This window comes from Scyliorhinus torazame, chromosome 11 (assembly GCF_047496885.1).
Source record: "Scyliorhinus torazame isolate Kashiwa2021f chromosome 11, sScyTor2.1, whole genome shotgun sequence".
Classification (NCBI taxonomy): domain Eukaryota; kingdom Metazoa; phylum Chordata; class Chondrichthyes; order Carcharhiniformes; family Scyliorhinidae; genus Scyliorhinus; species Scyliorhinus torazame.
The window spans coordinates 59906703-59934106 of record NC_092717.1 but is presented as its reverse complement, the minus strand read 5'-3'; the positions used below and the strand labels follow the sequence as shown (position 1 = coordinate 59934106).

General features: G+C 47.8%; 1 protein-coding gene across 3 annotated transcripts in view; it reads right to left on the bottom strand.

Moving 5' to 3' along the window:
• Positions 1 to 27404, bottom strand: part of golga4 (golgin A4) — a 297304-nt gene that overhangs the window by 1507 nt on the left and 268393 nt on the right. For 2 of the 3 annotated variants that reach the window (XM_072467359.1, XM_072467361.1), the window contains 2 exons: positions 17383 to 17469; positions 4830 to 4893 (listed from right to left, as the gene is read on the bottom strand). In XM_072467359.1, the coding sequence (XP_072323460.1) occupies positions 4864 to 4893; positions 17383 to 17469 (117 nt within the window). In that variant the 3' untranslated portion in view covers positions 4830 to 4863. The remainder of the gene's footprint in view (positions 1 to 4829; positions 4894 to 17382; positions 17470 to 27404) is intronic. The other variant, XM_072467360.1, reaches the window with a different exon arrangement.

Genomic DNA, 27404 nt, shown 5'->3' with positions numbered 1-27404 from the left:
CATATTTGCCAGGTTAGTAGTGAGAGAACCAATAGGCGGGAAAACCCTATGCTGTTTTCACACTGAGAACATCCTCCATATTGTTGTGTGGTGTTACCACTGTGCTAAATGGGATAGATTCAGAACAGATCTAGCAGCTCAAAACTGGGCATCGAGGATATACTCTGGACTATCAGCAGCAGCAACACAATTTATTCCATCGTGATGTTATTTCCATTCAACTTCGTGACCTGGCATTTTCCTCACTCTACTATTGCCATCAAGCCATTGTTCAATGAGGTGATGTGAATGAAAATGAGGTGCCCGAGACGAGAGCAGAGGCCGGTGTGGAGGTTTGACTCGGGGTTGTTGGCGGATGGAGGTTTTCGTGATAAGGTGCGGTTGGCGATTAGGGATTATGTGGAGTTCAATCAGAATGTGTAGGTGTCGGCGGGCATTTTTTGGGGAGCACTGAAGGCAGTGGCCGGGGAGAAATTATCTCATTGACGGTTCGTGCGAATAAGGAAAGGAGGGCGAAACATGACCGTCTAGTGAGCGAGGTAGTGGAGGTGGACAGGGAATATTTGAGGGTGCCCACCGTGGAGGGATTGACAAGGAGGAAAAGGTTACTGGGGCAATTTGACAGGCTGACAACGGGGAGGGCGGTAGGGCAACTGCGTAGGGCAAGAGGAGTGCAATACGAGTATGGGGAGAAGGCGAGCCGCATGCTGGTGCACCAGCTGCGGAGCAGGCTGCGTCCAGGTAAATATTGAAGATCCGGACTGGGGCTGGGCATGTGGTGTCAGAGCCAGGGAAGATAAATGAGTCATTTAGAGAGTATTACCAGGGACTTTATGAGGCAGACCCAGGATGAGAGATGGGGTCATGGGGTGGTTTCTGGACGAACTGGAATTTCCCCAGGTGTGACTGGGTCTGACGAACTGCCAGGCTGGTGGATGAGACTTTGAGGGTGGACAGGAGGTACTTGGAGGCGCCAGAGGCAGGGTTGTTGAAGGAGAGATAGCAGCTCCAGATGGAGTTTGGTCTAGTCTCTACGGGGGAGGCAGTGAGACAGTCGCAATGGGCAGTGTATGAGTATGGGGAGAAGGCAAGCAGGAGGTTAGCCCATCAGTTGAGGAAGCAGGCATCGGCGAGGGAGATTAAATGGTAGAGTGAGGGATGATAAGGGTAAGATGGTGATGACCCAACGGGGTGAAGGGGGTATTTGAGGCCTTTTATAAGAGGCTGTATGAGCTCCTGACTGGGGAGGAGGGAATTCAGCAGTTCCTGGATGGGTTGGAGTTTCCCACGGTGGAGGAAGGATTGGTCCAGGGCCTGGGGGCCTCAATTGGGCTGAAGGAGGTGATGGATGATATGGGGGTGATCCAGGCAAGGAAGGACCCGCGGCTGGACAGATTCCCGGTAGAGTCAACAAACTGTAATTGAGTTGATCAAGGTTTTAATACGTGTATATAAAGCAAAGAATTTTAATACACCAGATAACTTTTTAAAATGTGACCTTGATCATATTAAAATAACAGGATACATTTTTACATGAAAAACATTTCAAACTGTTTTGTGTTGTTATTTGGTCATCCCATTAGAAATTAGGATTGCTGAAAAAGAGACTTGCTATCAATTTTTTTTCACCTTTCACTCATCAGAATTGCTTGCAAGAAGGGAGACGAGGCACGGTTGCCTTATATCTCCATTGTTCTTCACATTGGCGATTGAGCCATTGGCAATTGCTTTGAGGGTTTCGGACAAGTGCAGAGAGATTCTGGGATGTCCAGGAGGAGTCTTCACAAGCTGAACTTGACTAGTTTGGCGAGTAGGCCGAGGGTGGATTTGCAGAGGTGGGACAGCCTCCCATTGTCTCTAGCAGGCCGGGTGCGAGTGATTAAGATTAATATATGGCCACGATTCATCTTTTTATTTGCAGTGCCTTCCAGTTTTCCTGCTTAAAGCATTTTTCCGAGGAGCGACTTATAATGGGGTTTATATGGGCGGGGTGAATTCCTCGGATTTGGAGGGTCTTACAGAGGGAGAGGCGGGGCGGGGCTGGCACTGCCGAACCTGTTGTTTTACTTTTGGACAGCCAATACAGAGAAGGTGTTAGGTTGGTTCGGGGACCAGGAATTTGCCTGGGTACGGATGGAATCGGGGTAATGTAAGGGTCCTGTATAGAGGCATTGGCGACAGCCTATTTGCTCCAGTGAATCCGTGATCGTCTCCACGTTAAAGATATGAGGGCAGTTCCGCCAGCATTTTAAGTTGGTGGTGGTGGTGGGTGGAGGTTCCCAAGGTGGTTCACTATCTGCAGGAACCATTTGTTCCTGGAAACAAGGTGGGCAGCACGGTAGTACAAGTGATTAGCACTGTGGTTTCACTGCGCCAGGATCCCAGGTTCGATTCCCCGCTGGGTCACTGTCTGTGCGGAGTCTGCATGTTCTCCCAGTGTCTGCGTGGGTTTCCTCCGGGTGCTCCGGTTTCCTCCCACAGTCCAAAGATGTGCAGGTTAGGTGGATTAGCCATGATAAATTGCCCTTAGTGACCAAAAAGGTCAGGAGGGGTTACTGGGTTACGGGGATAGGGTGGAAGTGAGGGCTTAAGTGGGTCGGTGCAGACTCGATGGGCCGAATGGCCTCCTTCTGCACTATATGTTTTATGTTCTATGTTCCAACCGGGGAAACCTGATGCCACTTTCGGGGTGTGGAAGGGGCTGGGAGGGCAAAGGACCTATTTTTGGAGGGTCGGTTTGCTGACTGGGAAGAGCTGAGGGAGAAAGCAGGCCTTGGTGGGGTTCAAGTGTTTAGGTAATTTCAGGTATGTGACTGGGTCTGACGAGTTTTTTTGATATTCCCGGGGGTGCTGTCCTCCTCTTTGTTAGAACGGATTATCTCCTGTGCGGGGTCGGAGGAAGGTGGTACGCCTGGGTTATAAGGTCGGATCATGGGGAAAGAGCAGGTTTAGGTGGAGGAGGTGGAAGGTTAGGTGGGTGGAGGAGCTGGGTCCCATTTTGGAGGAGGTGGTGTTGAATGTTACATCATCCTGCGGGAGGCTAAGATACAGCTCTGGGTGGTATATAGGGCATATCTCACTAAGGCTGGAGTTGAGGATAGGTGTAAGCGGTGCTCGGAAATGCCTGCGAATCATGCATGTGTTCTGCCCCAAATTCTACATTCGCCATGGAAACATCTCTACCAATCAGAGTCCAGTTGGCACCAATCAGCACTCTCTCTTCGCATGCTGTGTAAATTGTTGTTCCCCAGTTAAAGTTGGTAAATTCTTTCAAGTTATCCTGAAGAGTACTAGACTTTCAGAAGGCGTTTGACAAAGTCCCGCATAAGAGATTATTCTGCAAAATTAAAGTGCATGGGATTGGGGGAAATGTATTGAGGTGGATAGAAAAGTGGTTGGCAGAGAGGAAACAAAAAGAGGAATTAATGGGTCCTTTTCAAATTGGCAGGCAGTAACTAGTGGGATACCACATGGATCGGTGCTGGGACCCCAGCTATTCACAATATATATTCATGATTTGGATGAGGGAACAAAATATAACATCTCAAAGTTTGCAGATGATACCAAGTTGGTTGGAAGGGTGAACTGTGACAAGGATTCAGGGATCCTACAGCAAGATCTGGACAGGTTGGGCGAGTGGGCAAATCAATGGCAGATGCAGTATAATTTGGATAAGTGTGAGGTTATTTACTTTGGAAGCAAAAACAGGAAAGCAGATTATGACCTGAATAGTTGTAAATTGGGAGAGAGTGTGCAGCGGGACCTGGGTGCAGGTGGTAAATACGGCTAATGGGTATGTTGGCCTTCATTGCGAGAGGTTTTGAGTATAGAAGCAGGGATGTGTTGCTGCAATTATATAGGGCCTTGGTGAGGTCACGCCTGGAGTACTGTATGCAGTTTTGGTCTCCTTCTCTGAGGAAGGATGTTCTTGCCCTCGAGGGAGTGCAGCGAAGGTTTATCTGACTGATTCCAGGGATGGCGGGACTGTCATACGAGGAGAGATTGACTAGATTAGGATTGTTCTTGCTGGAGTTCAGAAGAATGAGGGGGATCTCATAGAGACATATAGAATTCTAACAGGACTAGACAGGGTAGATGCAGGGAAGGTGTTACCAATGATGGGTGTGTCCAGAACCAGGGGTCACAGTCTGAGGATTCAGGGTAAACCATTTCGGACAGATATAAGGAGACATTTCTTCACACAAAGAGTGGTGAGCCTGTGGAATTCATTACCACAGGAAGTAGTTGATGCTAAAACATTGAATATATTCAAGAGGCGGTGTGATATAGCACTTGGGGAGAATGAGATCAAAGGCTATGGGGAGAAAGCAGGATTAGACTATTGAGTTGGATGATCAGCCATGATCGTGATGATTGGCACAGCAGGCTCAAAGGGCCAAAAGGCCTCCCCCTGCTACTATCTTCTCTGTATCTATGTATCTATGTAAGATAAAAAGCTTTGATAGTATGTCTCTTTTTTCAGTAATACTCAAATTCTGTATGACCCTACCTGAGAAAATAGGAACTGAAATACACATTTATTTCTTAGATATTTTACTTTTTGTTCATCTCCTTCCAAAAACAAAACTAAAAAGCGCAATCCATGACAAGTTAAACTATATGGGGGTTGTGGAAGGAAAAACTCAATGGTTGAATACAGGTACCCATTTCTTGTTCCAGATTTTCCTATGTGAATATGATTCAGCATTCTTAATCAATTACGATGCTTAAGTAGCTGAACTATAAAACACTTGCATCATTTTGTTAGTAGGATAACTTTATGTTATGTGACAAAATGCTGACAAAAACAAACCGAAGATATGACTCACCCGTGGGTTAAATGACTGTACCACCAACCAACTCTCAGAAAATACCAGTGCGAGGTGAGGAGTACTACAGAGCCAGGGGTAAATGAGCATAATGACTTTTGTTAAATAAGCAAGTAACACACCCACTGCCATGGAAAACGCATGCAATAGAAGTAACTATTAGATGAATTGTTTGAACAATTGTAAGGATTATTAAACTAGCATCTGATTGAAAGAAATCACCAATGAATGATGGGGAGAGAGAGCAAGAGAATGTTGCAACATTGAACTAACAGCCAGTTCCTTGGAAAAGCCTGACAAACCTTTTAAAATGGGGTCAATTAGCATTAATCGAACTTAACACAATACAGTTATGTTAAATTTGAACAACCATGTGAATTTCCAGTACTTGCCTACTCTAGGTATTCACTAACCATACTGGAAAAAGTTATGACTTGTCCTTTCAAGTCAAAGTGTATTTTTTAAAATAAATTTAGTTTACCCAATTCTTTTTTTCCAAGTAAGGGGAAATTTAGCGTTGCCAATCCACCAGCCCTGCATATCTTTGGGTTGTGGGGGTCAGATCCACACAGACACGGGGAGAATGTGCAAACTCCACACAAACAATGACCCAGGGCCAGGATTGAACCGAGACCTCGGCGCCGTGAGGCAGCAATGCTAACCACTGCACCACCATGCTGCCTTAAAATGCATTGTTGAAGATGAGATAAGTCTTAATTATTGCCAAAGAATTTCTCCGACACTATTCTTTTAGGTTTTAATTATTGTTGGAGATTTTCAAAAAGTTTAAAAATTCAATTAAAAAAAAAAAGCCTCCCCTCTCAATCCCATCTTCCTTTGTCTTTCTTCAGTTCATTTTCTGTACATAATTGACCAGCAAATTAAATATTCTAAATTACACTAGTTTAGACGCTCTGGGTAAGATTCTCTGGCCTTCCCGCGGCATGTTTCTCAATGGAAGAAAGTGGCCTGCCATTGTCTGGCGGCGGGATCTTCTGATCTCGCTGCCATCAGTGGGATTTCCCATTGAATCCACCGCACACCGTGGGTTTGGGTGCACCATCGGCAGGACCGGAAAATCCCACGGGCAAGAACAGCCAGAAGATTGCGCCCTATATCTCAGTGAACATTCTTCAAGAGGAATGCTATTGCTTACCCTGTTCATACAAGCTGCAGATCCTCTGCAGATGGTACTATTCTGTTTCTAATGCTGCTCAAAAGCTTATGAAAAAGATGATGCCAGCTGAACATGTAATGAACGTTGAGCACCGTTTGCTCACTGATGACTACAAAACCTAGGCCACTAACCCAGGCCACTATAATCACCTAAATGCTAATACCTCTCTATTTTATTCATGCATCCAACAGAAAATAATAAGATTTGAACATTTTTCTTAAAATGTTATTTACAGCTCAATCCCTGACTGATTCAGATGCATGTTTATGTTCCTGTCACAATCCACCAAGATCCACCTGTACATGAAGTTAATTTACACTGTGGACATTAAATGTATGATTAAGGTGAGTACGTTAAATTCTGTCATTGCTACTAAATATAAAAGCACAGCAATAAACAAATTAATGTTGAAGAATTGAGATATCTTTGAAATGGAACAAGTTTCAATAATGCTTGGACCTGCTGGAATACTCATGAAACAGTCAGCCCAGATGTTCAAATCTGAGGCACAGACGAGGAAGATAGCACAGAGTCCGAATGTGTGCTAGATTCGCTGGTGCCAGAATTGTAGAGAGGATAATAAATGTGCTTGGTTAAAGGTAGAGGTCATTGTTGCTGGATCAAAAGATACCTGAATAAAGCTAGTGGTACCTCATTCAGTACATGCTGTCAGCAATTGCAATTTAACTTAATAAAGCAGCTTTTCAAACACTTTCTTAAAATCCATATAGGTAACAGCCACCACATTCCCTTTATCAACCTTCTCTGTTAATTCATCAAAAAAATCAATTAGAATAGGCAAGCACATTCTGCCTTTTACAAATTTGTGTTGACTCTCCTTCAGCAATCAAACCTCTCCAAATGCCTGTTGACTTGTTTTTCCTTGATCTTTTCTAAAGCCTTACCCATTACGGATCTTAAACTAACATTCCTGTAGCAGCTAGGACTATGCTTACCCACTTCTTGAATAAGGCTGTTACATTTGCTGCCTCTCCAATACTTTTCCATCCCTGAGGAAGATTGAAAGAATATGGCAAGTCTATCCGCTATCTCCATTCTCACTTTCCTTGGAATGCAAGCCAACCAAACCAGGTTACTTATCCACTCGAAGCACAGCCAGCTTTCCAGTACTTCCTTGTTAATGTTTTGTCAATTACATTGTAAAATTACATTGTAATGTAATGTTCATTACCTCACCAAGGTTATCAAACATGCGATTGGTACGAATTGGGGAAGTGGTGGGGTAGTGGTATTATCACTGGACTAATAAACAGAGACCCAGAGTAATGCTCTGGGGACCCAGGTTCAAATTACACCACTGCAGATAGTGAAATTTGAATTCAGTGAAAATCTGGAATTAAAAGTCTAATGATGACCATGAAACCATTGTCGATTTATGTAAAACCCATCTGGTTCACTAATGTCCTTTAGGGAAGGAAATCTGCCATTCTTACCCGGTCTGGCCTACACGTGACTCCAGACCCACAGCAATGCGGTTGGCTCTTAACTTCCCCGAGGGCAATTAGGGATGGGCAATAAATGCTGGCACAGCCTGCGACGCCCACATCCCATGAATGAATATTTTTTAAAAATGTATTTGAACACATATAAATAAGGGATAGCGGGCACACTGGACTGTGTGGGAGGAGTGCTGTGAGAATAAATAAGTCAATAAACTCACAATAAAGAAAAGCTCTGTGCCTTGGTTTTGGCTTCACCAAATGGCCTGGATCCTATCAACACTCATCCCTCTCAATTTTCACCCGATCCATTGCCTCTACTATCTCTGCTTCTGCTGATTATTTGTCAGATTCCTCGTCCTAGGTAAACACTGATACAAAGCGCTGATCAAGTATTCTAGAATTACCCTGCGCCTCAAAGCATACAACACCCTCCTTATTCCGAATAGGGACCACTCCACGTCTATCCACTCCCTTGCTATTGACATACTTGGCAAATTTTGGGGGTCTCTGTTATGTTAGCTGCCATTCTAGTCTTGTATTCTTTTTTTGCTGCTCTCCACCTCCCTCCAACCTATTGAATATGATCTAGTTCTCTCTTGAAGAACTCACCCTCTTTATTTGTTTCATGATAATCTCTCTCTTTCTCAACACTCAAAGAGCCCTGTTTTTGCTACTCCTGTCCTTCACCCTTGTTGAAATGTTCCGAGTCTGAAGTATCTCCTCCTCAAAGACATCCATTGTTCCGTAATAAATTTTCTCCCCATCAGCTTTTCATTCTATTTTTCCCTGGCTAGGTCATTTCTCATCTCATTGAATGTTTAAATGTTCGACATTAGGTTGTTTAATGCTCTTCTGCATTAATAGTCTAAACCTTATGGTACGATGAACACTCTTACCCATGTGTTCCCAACTGAAACTTGGCCCACCTCATTTCCCTGCACTGGATCCAGCAATGCCTTTGTTTCTAGTTGGGCCAAGAACATACTGATAAAGGAAGCTCCGTACACATTCAGAAATTTCTCCCACTTCTTACCATTTACTCTAATATTATCTGAATTGATACTTTGATAATTAGAAGTCCCCTATATCACTACCCTATAGTTCTTGCACATCTGTGATTTCCCTGCAGGTTTGCTCCACAGTCTCTCTCACTATTTGGAAGTTGACAGAATACCCCCAGTAGCATGATCTGATCTCTTTTTGTTTTTAATCAAATGGATCCTATCCTTGTATCCTCAAGGGCATTACCTCTTCCCATCACGACCATGTCTTTCCTAATCAATACTGCCACCGGTAATGTTCCTTGTATTGTTCTCCAAGGTAGCCAAAGTTGTAGTGTTTACAAAGAACATTGAGCTATATACTTGAACCAAAGCTAGTTTATTTTACACTACTTAAAATGGTTCTCGCACTCTACTGAGTAACAGAATACCAAAATAATAGTATTGAATCTATGTTACAGTAATTAATTATCTCTCTCTAATACAACCAACACTGACTCAACTGCACACTATCCTTCACAATCAGCTCCTCCCAGAATGCTTAGAGACGCAGCCTTTTATAAGACAACTCAGTGATGCCATCTAGTGTTGATATACATGAACATCATCTTGTTAACCCTTTACTCTCCTTAGATTATACATATCATTACACTACCCACCTCCCTTTTTTCCTCAATTTTTTCTGAATATATCATATACTTGCATATTAACCATCCAGTTCTGACCATTAAAAGCCACATTTCCGTTATTAACATTCCATAAACAAAAGGAGCCCTCTTACTGAGACCCCCTGAATAAAGCAACCCACCCAAGACCCCCTAAACAGAGACCCCCCCAGTAGTCAGCTGTGAAACTATCTGCAATAAACATCAAGCTGTAATTGTCAGCTCCTTAACCACTTCAAACAGAATTAAGTGCTGTTAGTGAAACTATCTGCAATAAACATCAAGCTGTAATTGACAGCTCCTTAACCACTTCAAACAGAATTAAGTGCTGTTAGTTTCACAGCTGTGAAACTATCTGCACTGCTTATAAACATCAAGCTTTCATTGACAGCTCCTGAACCACTTCAAACAGAATTAAGTGCTGTTAGTTTCACAGCTGACCACTTCAAAGTCACTCAACTGGTAGGGAGATGGATGGCAAGCACCAAATTCTGTTTGAAGTGGTCCGGGAGCTGTCAATCAAAGCTTGATGTTTATAAACAATTGGGTTACTTTCACAGCTGACTACATCAAAGTTACTTAACCCTGAAGGGAGATGAATGGAGCAATTTTAACAGCTGGAGTGTATGGAAGCTGTCAATCACAACCTCGTAAAATCAATATCAAAAAGAAATGAATGAATGACTTGCAGATCACAGGTCTGAGGGGGTGAAAATGCATGATGAACAAGGCCCCTGAGTTGTAGAACCCTTCCATCCTCCCCCTCAATTCGAACTTCACTTTCTCGAGGGTTAGGAACTCCAGCAAATCCCCCCACCATGCCGAGACACAGGACGGAGAAGCTGAACTCCACTCCAACAGAATCTGCCTTCGGGCAATCAGCAAGGTAAAGGCTAAGACATCAGCCTCCGCACCCGCTTCCAACCCCGGCCGATCTGCCACCACGAATATGGCTTCTAGGGGATCTGATTGGAGTCTCACCCTTGAGATTACCCTAAAGACCTTCCTACAATACCCCTCCAGATTTGGGCAGGACCAAAATATATGAATGTGATTTGCGGGGCCATCCCCACATAATTTGCCTTCTTTACCGCTTGCTGCACCTGCATGCATGCCTTCAGTGACTTGTGTGCGAGGACACCCAGGTCTTGCTGTACATTCTGCTCTCAATTTATATCCATTCAGATAATAATCTGCCTTCCGGTTTTTGCTATCCAAGCGGATAACCTCACATTTAGTCATGTTATACTGCACCTGCCATGCATTTGCCCACCCACGAAGTGTGTCCGAATCACAAACCGCCCCCCAGTTTTGTGTCATGTGGAAATTTGGAGATATTACATTTAGTTCCCTCATCTAAATCATCAACATGTATTGGGAATAGCTGGGGACCCCGCACCGATCCGTGTGGTACCCCACTAGTTACTGCCAGACCCTTGGAAAAGACCGACTCTTTCTTTCCTGTCTGCCAACCAGTTTTCTATCGATTTCAATACACTACCCCCAATCTCACGCGCTTTAATTTTACATGCTAATCTCTTATGTGGGACTTTGTTGAAAACCTCCTGAAAGTCCAAATATACCACATCCACTGGCTCCCCCTCATCAACTCTACTAGTTATATCCTCGAAGAATTCCAGTAGATTTATCAAGTATGATTTCCCCTTCATAAATCCATGCTGACTCTGTCCAATTCTACCACTGTTTTCCAAGTGCTCTTCTGCATAATCTTTGATAATGGACTCTAGAATGTCCCTGACTCCCGACGTTAGACTGACTGGTCTATAATTTCCTATTTTCTCTTTGCTGCCCTTTTTAAATAGTGGTGTTACATTAACTACCCTGCAATCTATGTGAACTGTTCCAGAGTCAGTAGAAACTTGGAAGATGATCACCAATGCATCCATTATTTCTAGGTCCACTTCTTTAAGTACTCTGGGATGCAGATTATCAGGCCTTCGGGATTTATCGCCTTCAATTCTATCAACTTCCCCAAGACTATTTCTCTACTAATACGGATTTACTTCAGTTCCACCCTCTCACTAAACCCGGTGTTCCCCAACATTTTTGGTATGTTACTTGTGTCCTCCATTCTGAAGACAGAACCAAAGTATGTATTTAGTTGGGCAGCCATTTCTTTGTCCCCCATTATAAATCACCTGGTTTCTGACTGTAAGGGATCACCAATCATTTTCTCTGCACATACCTAGAGAAGCTTTTACAGTCAGTTTTGATTTTCCCTGCAAGCTTACTCTCGTTCTCTATTTTTCCCTTCTTAATCTCCCTTGGTCCTCCTTTGCTGAATTCTAAACTTCTCCCAATCCTCAGGTCTGTTTTTTTTTTTCAGGCCAATTTGTATGCTCTTCCTTGGAATGTAATACTATCTCTAACTTCCCTTCAAAGCTATGCAGCGGGATTCTCCGACCCCCCGCTGGGTCGGAGAATCCCCGGGGGGGCGGCGCGAATCCCGCCCCGCTGCCGACTGCCATATTCTCCGGTGCCGGTTTTTGAGCGGGGATGGGGTTTACGTTGGCAGCGGCTCCCCCGGCAATTCTCCTGGCCCCGATGGGTCGAGCGGGCGTCTGTTTATGGCCAGTCCTGCCTGCGTGGGTGAGACATGGTCCCACACGGTGGGACGTGGCAGCTAAGTCGACTGGTGCGGTCCTCGGGGGGGGGCGCGATCAGGGCCCACCGATCTGCGGGCAGGCCTGTGCCGCGGGGGGCACTCCTTCCTGCCGCGCCGGCCCCTGTAGGGCTCCGCCATGGCCGACGCGGAGAAGACAACACCCTGCGAATGCGCCAGGATATGCTGGCCGATCTGCGCATGCACGGAACCACGCCGGCAGTTCCGCGCATCCGCGAGATCACGCTGGCCCTTCGGCGCATTCGCTAACTTGCGCAGTCCCTACGGCACAGGTTGGAGCGCCGTCAACCCCTCCGCCGTCCACCTAGCAGGTGCGGAGAATTCCGTACGTTCAGGGGCTGTTGACGCCGGAGTGGTTGACGCCGGTTCTCCCGCCGGCATGGGGACTGAGTCCCCAGAAAGGAGAACCCCGCCCATGGTTTGGCCACCTTTCTTGTTTTACTTTTGCGCTAGGCAGGAATAAATAATTGTTGCAGTTCATCCATGTTTACAATTACCTATCCACTGACATCCCTTTAAGTAACGTTTCCTAATCCATCAGAGCTAATTCGCTCCTAATACCATCGTACTTTCCTTCATTAAGATTCAGTACCCTAGTCTCAGAATTAACCACGTCACTTTCCATCTTGTTGAAGCATTCTATCATATTATGGTTGTTCATCCCCAAGGGGTCTCGCACAACTAGATTGTGAATTATTCCTTTCTCATTGCACAGTACCCTGTCTTGTTCTCTAGTTAGTTCTTCAACATATTTGTCAAGAAAACCATTCCGTATACATATCAGGGCCGGGATTCTCCCCTACCCGGCGGGGGAATCCGGCGTAATGGAGCGCGGGAACCACTCCGGCGTCGGGCCGGCCAAAAGGTGCGGAATCCAATCTGCTCCTTTAGGGGCCAAGCCCTCACCTTGAGGGGCTAGGCCCGCGCCGGAGTGATTTCCGCACCGCCGGCTGGCGGGAAAGGCCTTTGGCGCCACGTCAGCCGGCACCGAAAGGACTTCGCCAGGCGACGCATGCACGGGAGCGTCATCGGCATGCGCAGTTGAGGGGGTCTCTTCCGCCTCTGCCATAGTGAAGACCATGCGAAGGCGGAAGAAAAAGAGTGCCCCCACAGCATAGGCCCGCCCGCCGATCGGTGGGCCCCGATCGCGGGCCAAGCCACCGTGGGGGCACTCCCCAGGGCCAGCTTGACCCCCCCCCCCAGGACCCGGGAGCCCGCCCGCGGGGGGTCGGAGAATCGTGCTCCATGAATTCCTGCTCTATGGTATTGTGACTAATTTGATTTGCCCAATCTATATGCAGATTAAAGTCACCTATATTTCTACACGTTCCTATTTCGCATGTGCCTCTAATTCCCTGTTTAATGCCATTACCACCACATTTTGAGGGTCAATATACAACCTCCACTAACATTCTTTCCCCATAATGTTTCTCAGTTCTACCCATACAGATTCCACATCATCAAAAATAAGCAGCGGGATTCTCTGTTCCTGAAACAAAGTGTTGACGCTGGAGCAGGTTTTGTGGACTTACCAACTGTTAAGGGGTTAGCACCGGCGCCACGTGGGACACAATCGATGCCAATGAGAAATGGTGCGGGATTCGCCGGATTTGCAATTGACACTCAGGAGGCTGACAATCTGCAGCCGTATATCCACACTTCACTCCCCACACACCATCCCAGCCAACAAGATGGCAACAACATGCACGCCATGCCGTTTTACGGACGCCGAGCTTGAGACCCTCTTTGATGCTGTGGAGGAGTTCCATCCCTGTAGCCCGGCCCGGAAAGGAGGCTGCCAGCCACCGCCGTTCGCCATGCCTGGGCGCAGATAGCAAAGGCAGCAAGTGCCACCAGCAACATCATCCGGATCGGCCAGCAGTGCCGTAAAAAACTGGCCCCCTCAGGGCGGCCAGCGTGAGTAGACAGCACTGGGCCCCTGGCACCAACCAGCGTCCCACACATCCATTATCCCACCCGCCCCCCCAATCCGGAAGGTGGCCGAACCCCACCCCGCACCACATGCTGGAACCCATACCAGCCGCCATGGCCTGGTGCCCTGGCCACTGAGTCCACCAGCTCCTCATCCACTGGGCTGCATGCGTCAGAACAAAGAACAAAGAAAAGTACAGCACAGGAACAGGCCCTCCAAGCCTGGGCCAATCATACTGCCCATCTAAACGAAAATCTTCTACACTTCCGTATCCCTCTATTCCCATCCTATTCATGTATTTGTCAAGATGCCCCTTAAACGTCACTATCGTCCCTGCTTCCACCACCTCCTCCGGCAGCGAGTTCCAGTCTAACACGGTGTGTTTTTTGTTTCACCTCCCCCAGGAGAAGGCCGCCAATAACCGCTGGGAGTGGGAGAAGATTGGAGGGGGACCGCCAGACCTGCGGCCCCTCACCATGGTAGAGCAGTGGGCCTTGGGCGTGGTCGGGGGCCCGAGAAAAAGGAAGTTAATGGGGTGGAGATCGGCTTCACCTCCACACCACCCTTACTCCCACCCCGCCCTCACATTATCCCCCAGCCCGCTGTCTGATAATCCATCTTGTCTTGTGTCTTGCAGGAGTTGCTGGTGATGGGGCAGGCCCTTCTGGTGTCCCGCACCCAGCGAGAGCCAGAATCCCCCCTCTGTGTGCCGAGCAGCGATGATGACACTGAAATGGAGTGGACTTATCTGCTCGAAACCCAGGATACCTCTGAGCTCGAGTCCAATAATGACACAGATTTCCTGTCACAGCTGTCTCCAGCACCCTCCACCATCCCAGAGACACTCACCTCGTTCGGGCACTTTAATGAAGGGGTGCCTGGGACACTACCTGGTGCTCACCACACAGCTGCTCCAGTACATCAGTTGGGGTAGGAACTCCTGAGAGGGCGGACGGTGGTTGTGAGGGCCGACCCCAGGGTCTAGCTGCCGTCCAGACGCGTCTCAAGCTTCTAGAACAGACAGTCCCATCAATCGTGGAGATGCAGTTGCAGAGCCAGGGACTGCATGAGAGGTTGCCGGTGATCATCCAGCACCTGCAGGCGCAGGTGGAGAAATCCAACCGCGTGCAGGAGCAGGAGGTGGTACTGACAATGTGTGCCACCCAGGCCAACACCGTTGAGATGTTGGGGGCGAGTGTTTTGGCTATGAATCAGCCTGTCCAAGGCCTGGGGCATTCTGTTCAGGTACTGACCGAGGACCAGGTCAGGGCTGCCCTCTCTAAGACAGCCATGTGCCATAGCCGCCTGGACATAGCAGTGATGCTCCTGAGCGCAGCCCGGTCACAGCGGGACATGGCTGAGAGCATTGCCGGCATTGCCCAAGCACTGGCCGATGTGGCACGATGCAGAGGGAGGTAGCCAAGTCCCAGAGGGACTTCAATGCAGTGTTAATGTAAGCCTACCTGTGACACGAATAAAAATTATTATTATTACTGATACTAGCTTTTTATTCAATTTATGGCTTAGTTAATTAACTGGCTGTAAATTCCTCAGCTGCCGAGGTAGAATGTAAACTCGTATCGCCGAATCATTAAATCAGGTCTCTGAATTATTAGTCCGGTAACATTACCACTACGTTATCAAACCTATATATCAACTAATTTTCTTCATCACTGCTCCTTGGTATTGCAACAGCTTTAACATAACTGTAATGTTTACTTGCTAATATGAGCTGAGCCTTTGAGACCACAATTAAAGTCCCTTTGCAGGGAAACTCTTAAATAGGTCCCTTGGTGCAGATTGATTTATCAGACTGGCAGCTGCTCGGTCCTCCCCAATGTTATTTCAAAGTCAGAGAAGCAGGAAATAATTGTTTTTTCTCCTGTACCCTTTCCTCCTCTCCCCTTACCCCAAATATGAATTAATTGTGATTTCTAAGTATTTTTATATGACTGATAACTGCAGCAGGGTAGGCTTAATGACTTAATAATCTTTATTCTCACCAATAGGCTTACATGAATACTGCAATGAAGTTACTGTGAAAAGCCTTTAGTCGCCACATTCCGGCGCCTGTTCGAGTACACAGAGGGATAATTCAGATTGTCCAAATGACCTAACAGCACGTCTTTCAGGACTTGTGGGAGGAAATCCAGGCAGACACGGGGAGAATGTCAGACTCCGCACAGACAATGACCCAAGCCGGGAATCGAACCTGGGACCCTGGCGCTGTGAAGCCATTGTGCTAACCACTATGCTACAATGCTGACTTGGAAATACATATAAAATCTGTTAATTTTCCTGTGGCTATTATGGCAGGCAACAGACTGGAAGCTTTTGATGCTTAACTTTAATCAACCAAATATCACTACTTAACACATACATATCAATATTTATTTAGCTATTCATGCAATTTCCCATGACGTTTGTTGCTCAGTGAATCAGAATGTATGTTTAATAAGATACATATTTAATAAGGATAGAATTAATCTGTGTTTTATTCCATTGCTAAAGAAAGCTCAGTACCTTTAAGGCCACAAGGTATAATGGCACATCTAGCGTTCACTCCCTGACTAATTCCTTTGTGCACATCATGCGGACACTTTGATGGCTGGCAGGAAGTTGTAAATCCCTGTCCTCCTGTTCAAGTTCTGTGCATTCTGTGTCTGCACAGAATGGGTCTGTCCAGATTCAATGATAACACACTAATCTGTAACTTAAGTCTAGTAAGGGCTGGATTCAACAGGGGAGCCATGAAAGTTCAAGGAGTCTATTTGATTACTTATTAAAAATCTTTTGAAATAATCTTCCAATACCAACATCAAAGCAACGAGACATATAATGAAGCTTGCGTTTTTAAGTTCACATCATGAAACTGCTTAGTTCCACAGCAAGTTAGTGAGCGAGGACTTTGTAATCAATAGAAACTCGTGTATGGTCATGTAACTCCTAAAGAATGTTGGAACAAATATGTTTAGAGATTCTGAAATACTCATTATGTTGGCCTCAGAAAACAATTTTGAAATATTACTGATAACAAAGTCTGCAGCTTCAATTTTGTCCACTGATATAGATTTTTTATTTGGGAATAGTTTGTACTGTTTAAATAACCATTTTTTTTTAAGCTTGGGCAATCTGTCAGCATGGTCGTTTGCACTAATTCATAATGATAACAGAGTACGGTAGCATTCATACTATTTCCAATTCAGATTATACAAAAAAGCAAATTTGCACTTAAAACAGAGCAAACTAAATTCATAAAAAGTGAAGCCCTTAGAGTTGTAGGATATACATGTCCTGGGGAGACAGGGTGAGAAAACTAAAATGGACGATCATGGCTGCATTGTATGCAACATAAGTAATGGATGATAGGATTTCTTAATGTGATTTGCAACAGGTTTTTCTGTTTTGTTATGTTAAATTAATATCACAGGGAGTTCAGTTTCGGCATAAATATGGTTAATGCTGTACACTGTATCTATTCATTCTCAAGTTAAAAACAACTTAGGGATAACTAATTTGTAAGACGTAGCGAGACCCAAAATCTAATTGATAAAAGTTTTGAAGGTTTTGTTCCAAAAATGAAGATTGGTCCTTTACTCTGGCAAGCCAGTCAATTGTGTACTGTGAAATTAGCTGAAAAGATTCAGATTATTAATAAAGGTAGACTCACTGTAGATCGAGAATCTTCTCGCTCTAATATCTTTTGTGTTTGGTCTGCTGGGAACTTCAGCACAGTGGTTATAACTTTCGCCAAAGTCTGAAATATAAAAAGGCAATATAATTGCAAATACCCATATTTTCTCCCCAAAAGGATAATCTGGAAAAGAACTCTTAGACATTCTGACATTTAGGTGAGTTGTGGAACGACAAGTACTTCTCACATCAAAACCTCAACAAAATAGTTAACAATTGTTAGAAATAATTTGGCTGAGAAGAATTAAATAGTCCTTTAGACTGCCGTTAACTGCCACTATTTCAATTATGATTGTATCCATTGGCACTGAATTACAGCACTGATTGTATAAATCAATTTGAAGGATGATGGCTATAATAGGAGCTTGATGTATGCAATTTTGAACACCAAAATTTCAGAATTATCATGGATCAGAATGAGGCCATTTGGTCCATCATGTCTGCACCAATTCCCCAATTGAGCATCATGACTTAGTGCTACTCCCCTGACTTTTACCTGTACACCTGCTCATTGTTTCTAATCATCTAATGGCCCCTTGAATTCCTTGATTGAACCTACATCAATGACAACGCCAGGCAGTGCATCTCCCAGGCCCAAACTACTCAGTGTAAAGTTCTTTCTCACATCACATTTGCTTCTTTTGCAAATCACTTTGAATTTGTACCCTCTTGTTCTTGATCCTTTTCCCTCTTGTTCTTGATCCTTTTGCAAGTTTCTCCCTTTCCACTCTGTCCAGCCCCCTCATGATTTTGAACATCTCTATCAAATCTCTTCTTAGTCTTCTCTCCAAGATAATAGCAATAATCTTTATCAAATCTCTTCTTAGCCTTCTCTCCAAGATAATAGCAATAATCTTTATTATTGTCACAAGTAGGCTTACATTAACACAGCAATGAAGTTACTGTGAAAATCCCCTAGTCGCCACATTACAGCGCCTGTTTGGGTGCAGAGTGGGAATTTAGAATGTCCAAATCACCTAACAGCACGTCTTTCGGGACTTGTGGGAGGAAACCGGAGCACCCAGACAAAACCCACAAAGACATGGGGAGAACGTGCAGACTCTGCACAGACAGTGACCCAAGCCAGGAATCGAACCTGGGACCCTGACGCTGTGAAGCAACAGTGCTAACCACTGTACTGCAGTGCCACCCTGAAAGTACAGTCCCAACCTCTCCAATTTATCCTCATAACAGAAATTTCTCATTCCTGGAATCATTCTCGTAAACATTTTCAGCACTCTCTCCAATGCATTCACATCTTTGTTATAGTGTGGAGCCCAGAACTGCACAAAATATTCCAGCTGAGGTCTAATAGGTGTCTTGTATTAGTTCAGCTCTTGTATTCTACACCCCTATTAATAATGGTCAGAATATAATTTGTCTGATCAACTGCTCTCTCTACCTGTCCTACTACCTTTAATGAACTGTGCACAAATACACCCACATTCCGCTGCTGCTGCATCCCCGTCAGAATTTTGCCCCCTTATTTTGTATTGTCTCTTGATGTTCTTCTGATTCACTTGCCTAGGTGGAACAGTGGCTGGCACTTCGCCTTACAGTGTCAGGGACCTGGGTTCAATTCTGACCTTGGGTGACTGTGTAGAGTTTGCTCATTTTCCCCGTGTCTGCTTGGGTTTCCTCCAGGTGCTCCGATTTCCTCCCAAAGTCCAAAGACGCATGGGTTAAGTGGCTTGGCCATGCTATATTGCCCCTTAGTGTCCAAACGTTAGGTGGGATTACAGGGATAAAGTGGGGGAGTGGGCCTAGGTGGGGTGCTCTTTTGGAGGGTTGGTGCAGGCTCGTTGGGCCGAATGGCCTCCTTCTGCACTGTAAGGATTCTGAGTGCAGCTCCAACAACACTGAAGAAGCTTCACACCATCCAAAATATAGCACCCGTTCCACAAAAATTCATTCTTTTCACCACCATCTGACAGATGCTCTGCAGGAACTCATTAAGGCTCCTTAGGCTGCACCTTCCAAATCCATGACCACTACCATTTAGAAGGACAAGGACGGCAGATACATGGGAGCATCACCATCTGCAAATTCCCCTCCAAGCCTCTCACCATGCTGACTCAGAAATATATCACCGTTCCTTTACTGTCGCTGAGTCAAAATCCTTGAACTCTCTCCATTACAGCACTTGGCATCTACCGACACCACAGGGACTTCAGAGGTTCAAGAAGGCAGCTCACCACCACATTCTCATGGACAGTAAGTACTAGCCTAGCCAATAACGCCCACATCCCATAAACAAATTTAAAAAAAGGGTCAGAGCAAAAACCTTTGAGTGGTTAGAGTCATACCTGGCACAGAGTAAGATAAGATCATTAAACTAGGATAGTTGTGATAATTGAGGACATGCATCCCAGTGCATCACTGTAGCAGATCCTCAATGCTGCATTTTAATCCAAGCTGATGACAGTCCCACTATTATCTAGATAAAAGTAGGGATGTTTGCAGTGTTACATTTATAATTCCTCAGATAGTACAACTGTCTTTGTCTGCATACAGCAAGCTTTGGGTAATGTTCAGGCTTGGGGGCTTAAATGGCAGGTTACAATTGCACCATACAAGCCCTGGGCAATAACTATCTCCAACAAGAGAGAGTTGAATGGCCACCCTTTAATATTTAATGGCATTACCATCATCAAGTACCCCCAAATCAACATGCCAGGGGTCATCATTAGCCAGAAACTCCAATGGATCAGTTACGTAAATGCCATGGCTACAAGAGCAGGTCTACAATTAGATATTCTGTGAAGAATTGCTAACTTCCCAATTCCTCAAACCCTGACTATAGATCTACAAGACACAATTCAGGAAGGTTACTGTAATAACAGTCAACAACCTCAGCACCATTCAGACAAAATACTCCAAATGATTATCGCCCCATTACTAGGCTCAACATTTTCCACTGTACCACCGGCATCTCTTGGCTGTAGAGCTTACTATCTTCAAGGTGCTCTGCTACAAGTTGCCAAAGTTCATTTAGCAGCACCTCCCAAATCTGACACCTCCACCACCTAGAAGAACAAGGCCACAGGTGCATGTGAATACCTTCATCTTCCAATTTACACACCATATGATTTGGACATATCTCAGTGCTCCTTCATTGCCAGCAAACTTAACTGGGTCATTAATGTACTTCAGGGAAGAGAATTGGCTTCCCCCACCAATAAGGCCTGCACGTGATTTTATTCTATACCATATCGTCAACTCTTCCAGTCCTCAAAAGCTAGCAGAGCATTCTGTTGTACATACTCCCATAATTAAAAGGCCAGTGCCATTTTTTCAGAAAAACTTTGGGTAGGTAATAAAATCAACCATGCTACTTCCCAAGACATCCTGAGAACATTTTAAAATCTACTTAAAGGTTTTACATTTTAGTAAGTTTCTCTTTAGTTCCATGAAAAAATCTTGTGTTGTTTGAGAAATAAATGAAAACATTTATGTTTTTCACTTCCGACTCATGGACTTCTACAGGTCACGTAGGTAATATTTTACTATGTAGGATATAGTTTTATCAGTCTCAACCTACAAAGACTAATGGTGGGCTGGTTTAGCTCAGTGGGCTAGACAGCTGGTTTGTGATGCAGAACAAGGCCAGCAGCGCCGGTTCAATTCCCGTACCAGCTAAGAATTCTGAATTAGACTTCCGGTTGCGGCTATGGGGAGCTAAGTCGCACATTCGGCGGCTCCCGCAAAAACTGACTTTTGAGCTCTTTTCAGGGCCCCCAACGGCGCTTTTTTGACGTTTCCCGGTGTGGGAAGGAGATTATAACAGCTCCCCGATAGTATACGGCTTCTACTAGGAGCGGGGCTACTAAAAAGGTGGTGGTGGATCCGAAGAAGGTGCGGGGGAAGAACAACAAAATGGCAGCAGGCGGAGACCAGGCAGCGTGGATGCAGTGGGAGGAGGAGCAGCAGGAGGGTATCCAGCGCTGCTTCCGAGAGATTAAAGCGGACCTGCTAGAGCCGATGAAAGCTTCGATTGATAAGCTGCTGGAGACACAGATGGCCCAGAGGGTGGCGATCTGCGAGGCTCGACAAAAGATCTCTGACAACGAGGACGAGATCTTAGGCCTGGCGGTAAAGGTGGAGGCGCACGAGGTGCTCCACAAGAAATGGCAGGAGCGGTTCGAGGAGATGGAGAATCGGTCGAGGCAGAAGAATCTGCGGATTCTGGGCCTTCCGGAGTGGCTGGAGGGGCCGGACGTGGGGGCCTATGTGGTAGGGAGATGATGGGAGCGGATGATGGGCCCCTGGAGCTGGAAGGGGCCCATAGAGTGCTGGCGAGGAGGCCCAAGGCTAACGAGCCTCCGCGGGCGGTGCTGGTGAGGTTCCATTGGTTCATCGATCGGGAGTGTGTGCTCAGGTGGGCCAAGATGGAGAGGAGCAGCAGGTGGGAGAACGCGGAGGTTTGAATACACCAGGACTGGAGTGCGGAGGTGGTGAAGAGGAGGGCCGGGTACAATCGAGCGAAGGCGGTGCTGCGTAGGAAGGGGGTGAAATTTGGCATGTTGCAGCCGGCGCGACTGTGGGTCACCTACAAGGATCGGCACCATTATTTTGAGTCTCCGGAGGAGGCGTGGGCCTTTGTTCAGGCCGAGAAGTTGGACACAGATTGAGGGTCGGGATGGGCGATTGGGGACTGCGGTTGATATGTTTTTTTTGAGGGGGGGGGGGGGCCTTTGCTTTGCTTCTGGTTTCTTTTTCTGTGTTTTTCTCTTTCGGGTCGGTGAGGGTGGTTGGGGCGGGTTGGGCACTGTTTTGGCTGGGTTGGTCGGGGGTGCTCTTGGAGGGGGGTAGGTAAACGGAACAGGGGTGGTGGCCGGCAGTGAGATGGGGCCCCGCGGGGGTGAGGGGACTGGGCCTGTAAAAGGAGCTGCGTCAGAGGTGGCAGGGCCGGGTAGGTGGAAAGCGCGGGCTTTCTCCCGCGCTGACGACTGGAGGGGGCGGGGAAGCGAGGGTTTTTTCCCGTGCTCAGAACGGAAGGGGGAAAGAGAGAGCCTATGGATGGGGAATGGGAGAGGAGGGTGTGTCACACAATGGGAGGAGTCGAAGGAGAGGTGGGAGTGGCCGGGGTCAGCAGGAGTCAGCTGACTTGCGGAAGTGCAATGGGGGGAGTAAATCAGCTAGGATGGGTCCTAGCCGGGGGAGGGGGGGGGGGGGGGGGGGGGGAATCGAGTTGCTGCTATGGTCAAGGGGGAGCTGGAGCGAGTGGGGGGTCGAGAAGGGGGTATGCCGCTGTGGGGAACGGGCCGGGTGTGGGGTGTGGGAGCGTGGCTGGCCGAGGAGGGGTCATGGCTAGTCGGCGGGGGAGGGGGGCGGGTAGCCCCCTGATCCGGCTGATAACCTGGAATGTAAGGGGACTGAATGGGCCGGTTAAGCGGGCCCGCGTGTTCGCGCACCTGAAGGGGCTCAAGGTGGATGTGGTTATGCTCCAGGAGACACACCTGAAGGTGGCAGACCAGGTATGATTGAGGAAAGGGTGGGTAGGTCAGGTGTTTCACTCGGGGCTGGATGCCAAAAATCGAGGGGTGGCGATCTTGGTGGGAAAGAAGGTGTAATTCGAGGCGTCGAGCATTGTGGCAGATAATGGCTGTAGGTACGTAATGGTAAGTGGTAAGTTGCAGGGAGAGAGGGTGGTACTGGTCAATGTGTATGCCCCGAATTGGGACGATGCAGGTTTTATGCGGCGTAAGTTGGGTCGGATCCCAGGCTTAGAAGTGGGGGGCCTGATAATGTGGGGAGACTTTAACACGGTGCTTGATCCAGCACTGGATCGCTCCAGGTCTAGGACGGGTAGGAAGCCGGCGGCGGCTAGAGTGCTGAGGGGGTTTATGGACCAGATGGGAGGGGTGGACCCTTGGAGATTTGCAAGGCCAGGGCTAGGGAATTTTCATTTTCTCGCATGTCCATAAGGCATAATCCCGAATCGATTTTTTCATTTTGAGTGGGGCGCTGATAGCGAGAGTAGAGGATACTGAGTATTCGGCAATAGCCATTTCGGACCACGCCCCGCATTGGGTGGACTTGGAGACGTGGGAGGATAGGGACCAGCGCCCGTTGTAGCGCTTGGAGGTGGGGCTGTTGGCGGACGAGGTGGTGAGCGAGCAGGTCCGAGGAAGTATAGAGAGGTACTTGGAGACCAACGACAACGGGGAGGTCCGAGTGGGGATGGTATGGGAGGCGCTGAAGGCGGTGGTGAGGGGAGAGCTGATCTTCATTAGGGCCCACAAGGAGCGGGGGGAAGAGGGAGAGGCTGGTGGGGGAGATGGTGAGGGTAGACAGGAGGTATGCGGAGGTGTCCGAGGAAGGATTGTTGAGGAAGAGGCGCAGCCTCCAGGCCGAATTCGATCTGGTGACCATCAGGTAGGCGGAGGTGCAGTGGAGGAAGGCCCAGGGGGCGATTTACGCGTATGGAGAAAAGGCAAGCCGGATGCTGGCGCATCAGCTTCGGAAGCGGGACGCAGCTAGGGAGATCGTAGATATTTCATAGAATTTACAGTGCAGAAGGAGGCCATTCGGCCCATCGAGTCTGCACCGGTTCTTGGAAAGAGCACCCTACCCAAGGTCCATACCTCCACCCTATCCCCACAACCCAGTAACCCCACCCAACACTAAGGGCAATTTTGGACACTAAGGGCAATTTATCATGGCCAATCCACCTAACCTGCACATCTTTGGACTGTGGGAGGAAACCGGAGCACCCGGAGGAAACCCACGCACACACGGGGAGGATGTGCAGACTCCGCACAGACAGTGACCTAAGCCGGAATCGAATCTGGGACCCTGGAGCTGTGAAGCAATTGTGCTATCCACAATGCTACCGTGGGAGTTAAGGACAAGGGAGGGAGTGTGGTGTGGAGTGGGGTTGGCATCAATGGGGTCTTCAGGGAATTTACGAGGAATTGTACCGATCCGGACCCCCACGGGAGGAGGGAGGGATGGGCCGCTTCCTGGACCAATTGAGGTTTCCAAAGGTGGAAGAGGGACTGGTGGCGGGATTGGGGGCCCCGATTGGGCTGGAGGAGCTGACCAAAGGGATAGGAAGCATGCAGGTGGGGAAGGCACCGGGGCCAGACGGTTTCCCGGTCGAATTCTATAAAAAATATATGGACCTGTTGGGCCTGTTACTAGTCAGGACCTTCAATGAGGCAAGAGAGAGGGAGGGGGGGGGGGGGGCTTTGCCCCCGACGATGTCCCGGACACTGATCTCCTTGATCCTGAAGCGGGACAAGGATCCCCTGCACTGTGCGTCTTACAGACCGATTTCCTTGCTAAATGTAGATGCCAAGGTGCTGGCGAAGGTCTTAGCCACGAGGATTGAGGATTGTGTGCCGCAGATCATCCATGAAGACCAGACAGGGTTTGTGAAGGGGAGGCAGTTGAATGCGAATGTGCGGAAGCTTTTGAACGTTATCATGATGCCGGCGAGGGAGGGGGAGGCGGAGATAGTGGTGGCGATGGACGCTGAGAAAGTCTTCGATAGGGTAGAGTGGGGGTACCTGTGGGAGGTGCTGAAGAAGTTCGGGTTTGGGGAGGGGTTTGTCAGGTGGGTTAGGCTGTTGAATGAGGTCCCGATGGCGAGTGTGGCCACAAACAGGAGGAGGTACGAGTACTTTCAGTTGCACCGAGGGATGAGGCAGGGGTGTCACCTGTCCCACCTGCTCTTCGCACTGGCGATTGAAACCCTGGCTATGGCACTGAGGGAGTCAAGGAACTGGAGGGGGTTGGTGCGGGGTGGGGAGGTGCATAGGGTGTCACTCTATGCGGACGGCCTGCTGCTGTGTGTGGCGGACCCGGTAGGGGGGAATGCCGGAGGTAATGAGGATTCTTAGGGAATTCGGGGACTTTTTCGGGGTACAAGCTCAACATGGGGAAGAGCGAGCTGTTCGTGATTCACCCAGGGGACCAGGAGAGGGGGATTGGCGAGCTCCCACTAAAAAGGGCGGAGAGGAGCTTCAGGTATTTGGGGGTCCAGGTGGGCAGGAGCTGGGGGGCCCTGCATAGGCTTAATTTTACAAGGCTGGTGCAGCAAATGGAGGAGGAGTTTAAGAGGTGGGACGCGTTGCCGCTGTCCCTGGCGGGTAGGGTGCAGTCAATCAAAATGACGGTGCTCCTAAGGTTTTTGTTCCTGTTCCAGTGCCTCCCCGTGTTTATCGCGAAGGCCTTTTTTAGGTGGGTTAACAGGAGTATAATGGGGTTTGTGTGGGCGCGAGGGACTCCAAGGGTGAGAAGGGTGTTCCTGGAGCGGAGTAGAGATAGGGGGGGACTGGCGCTGCCCAACCTCTGTGGGTACTACTGGGCCGCCAATGCGACAATGGTGCACAAGTGGGTGATGGAGGGGGAGGGGGCTGCATGGAAGAGGCTGGAGACGGCGTCTTGTGTGGGTATGAGTCTGGGGGCGTTGGCAATGGCGCCGCTGCCGCTCCCTCCAAGGAGGTATACCACGAGCCCGGTGGTGGCGGCTGCCCTCAAAATTTGGGCGGCACAGGGGGGGGGGGGGGGGGGGGGGGGGGAAGTTGGGGCCTCAGCGTGGACTTTAATACGGGGGAACCACCGGTTCGCCCCAGGGAGAACAGGTGGTGGGTTTTCGAGGTGGCACAGGGCAGGGATATGAAAGTTGGGGGACCTGTTTGTGGACGGGAAGTTCGCGAGCCTGGGTGAGCTGGAGGAGAAGTACGGACTCCCCCCGTGGAACACCTTCAGGTACTTACAGGTAAGGGCGTTTTCCAGACGGCAGGTGGTGGAATTCCCGCGGCTACTGCCGCACACAGTACAGGACAGGGTGCTCTCGGGGGGGTGGGTGGGAGTGGGGAAGATCTCGGAAACTTACCAGGTGATGCAGGAGGAGGAGGAGGCCTCGGTGGTGGAGGTGAAAGGTAAGTGGGAGGAGGAGTTGGGAGAGGAGATTGAGGAAGGGACGTGGGCAGATGCCCTAGGGAGGGTGAACTCTTCCTCATCGTGAGCGAGGCTCAGCCTCATACAGTTTAAGGTGCTGCACAGGGCACACATGACCGGGACAAGGATGAGCACACATGACCGGGACAAGGGGGTGAGGACAGGTGTGTTAGGTGCTCAGGGAGCCCAGCAAATCACACCCATATGTTCTGGGCATGCCCAGCGTTGGAGGAACTTTGGAAGGGCATAGCGAGGACGGTGTCGAGGGTGGTAGGACCCAGGGTCAAACCGGGCTGGGGGCTTGCAATATTTGGGGTGGCAGAGGAGCCGGGAGTACAGGAGGCGAAAGAGGCCTTTGCGTCCTTGGAAGCCCGGCGAAGGATTCTTCTTCAGTGGAAGGATGCGAGGCCCCCAAGCGTGGAATCCTTGATCAGCGATATGGCGGGGTTCATTAAATTGGAGAGGGTGAAATTTGCCTTGAGAGGGTCGGTACAAGGGTTCTTTAGGCGATGACAACCGTTCTTAGAATTCCTGGCAGAACGGTAGACATTGGTCAATGGCAGCAGCAACTCGGCGGTGGCGGGGGGGGGGTTACTTTATTTTTGTTATTTACACTGAAGGGTCTGAGGGGATGTATATACCTGTTGTGTTAAGTCGGGGTGTTAATGTTGATTTATTATTTATGTACAGGTGGGAGGGGGGTATGGAGGGTTGCTTTTCTAGACTGTGTTTTGTACTTAACCCTGTTGGGTTCTTTTTTCATTTTGTTATTGATATTTTATGAAAACCGCAATAAAAATTATTTTTTTAAAAAGAATTCTGAATTCTCCCTCTGTGTACCCGAACAGGTGCTAGAAGGTGGTGACTAGGGGCTTTTCACAGTAACTTCATTGCAGTGTTAATGTATACTACTTGTGACAATAAAGGTTATTTATTTTATTTGATATCAATCATCTGAATACCGGTAAAACTATGTTGAAAGGAATCCTAACCATTTATTCAATACTCCCTCCCTGCCGTATAACTTCAACTTTGCTCACAAAAATAAAAAAGTGAATGAATAATGAAAAGAATGAAAAGAGGGACTGT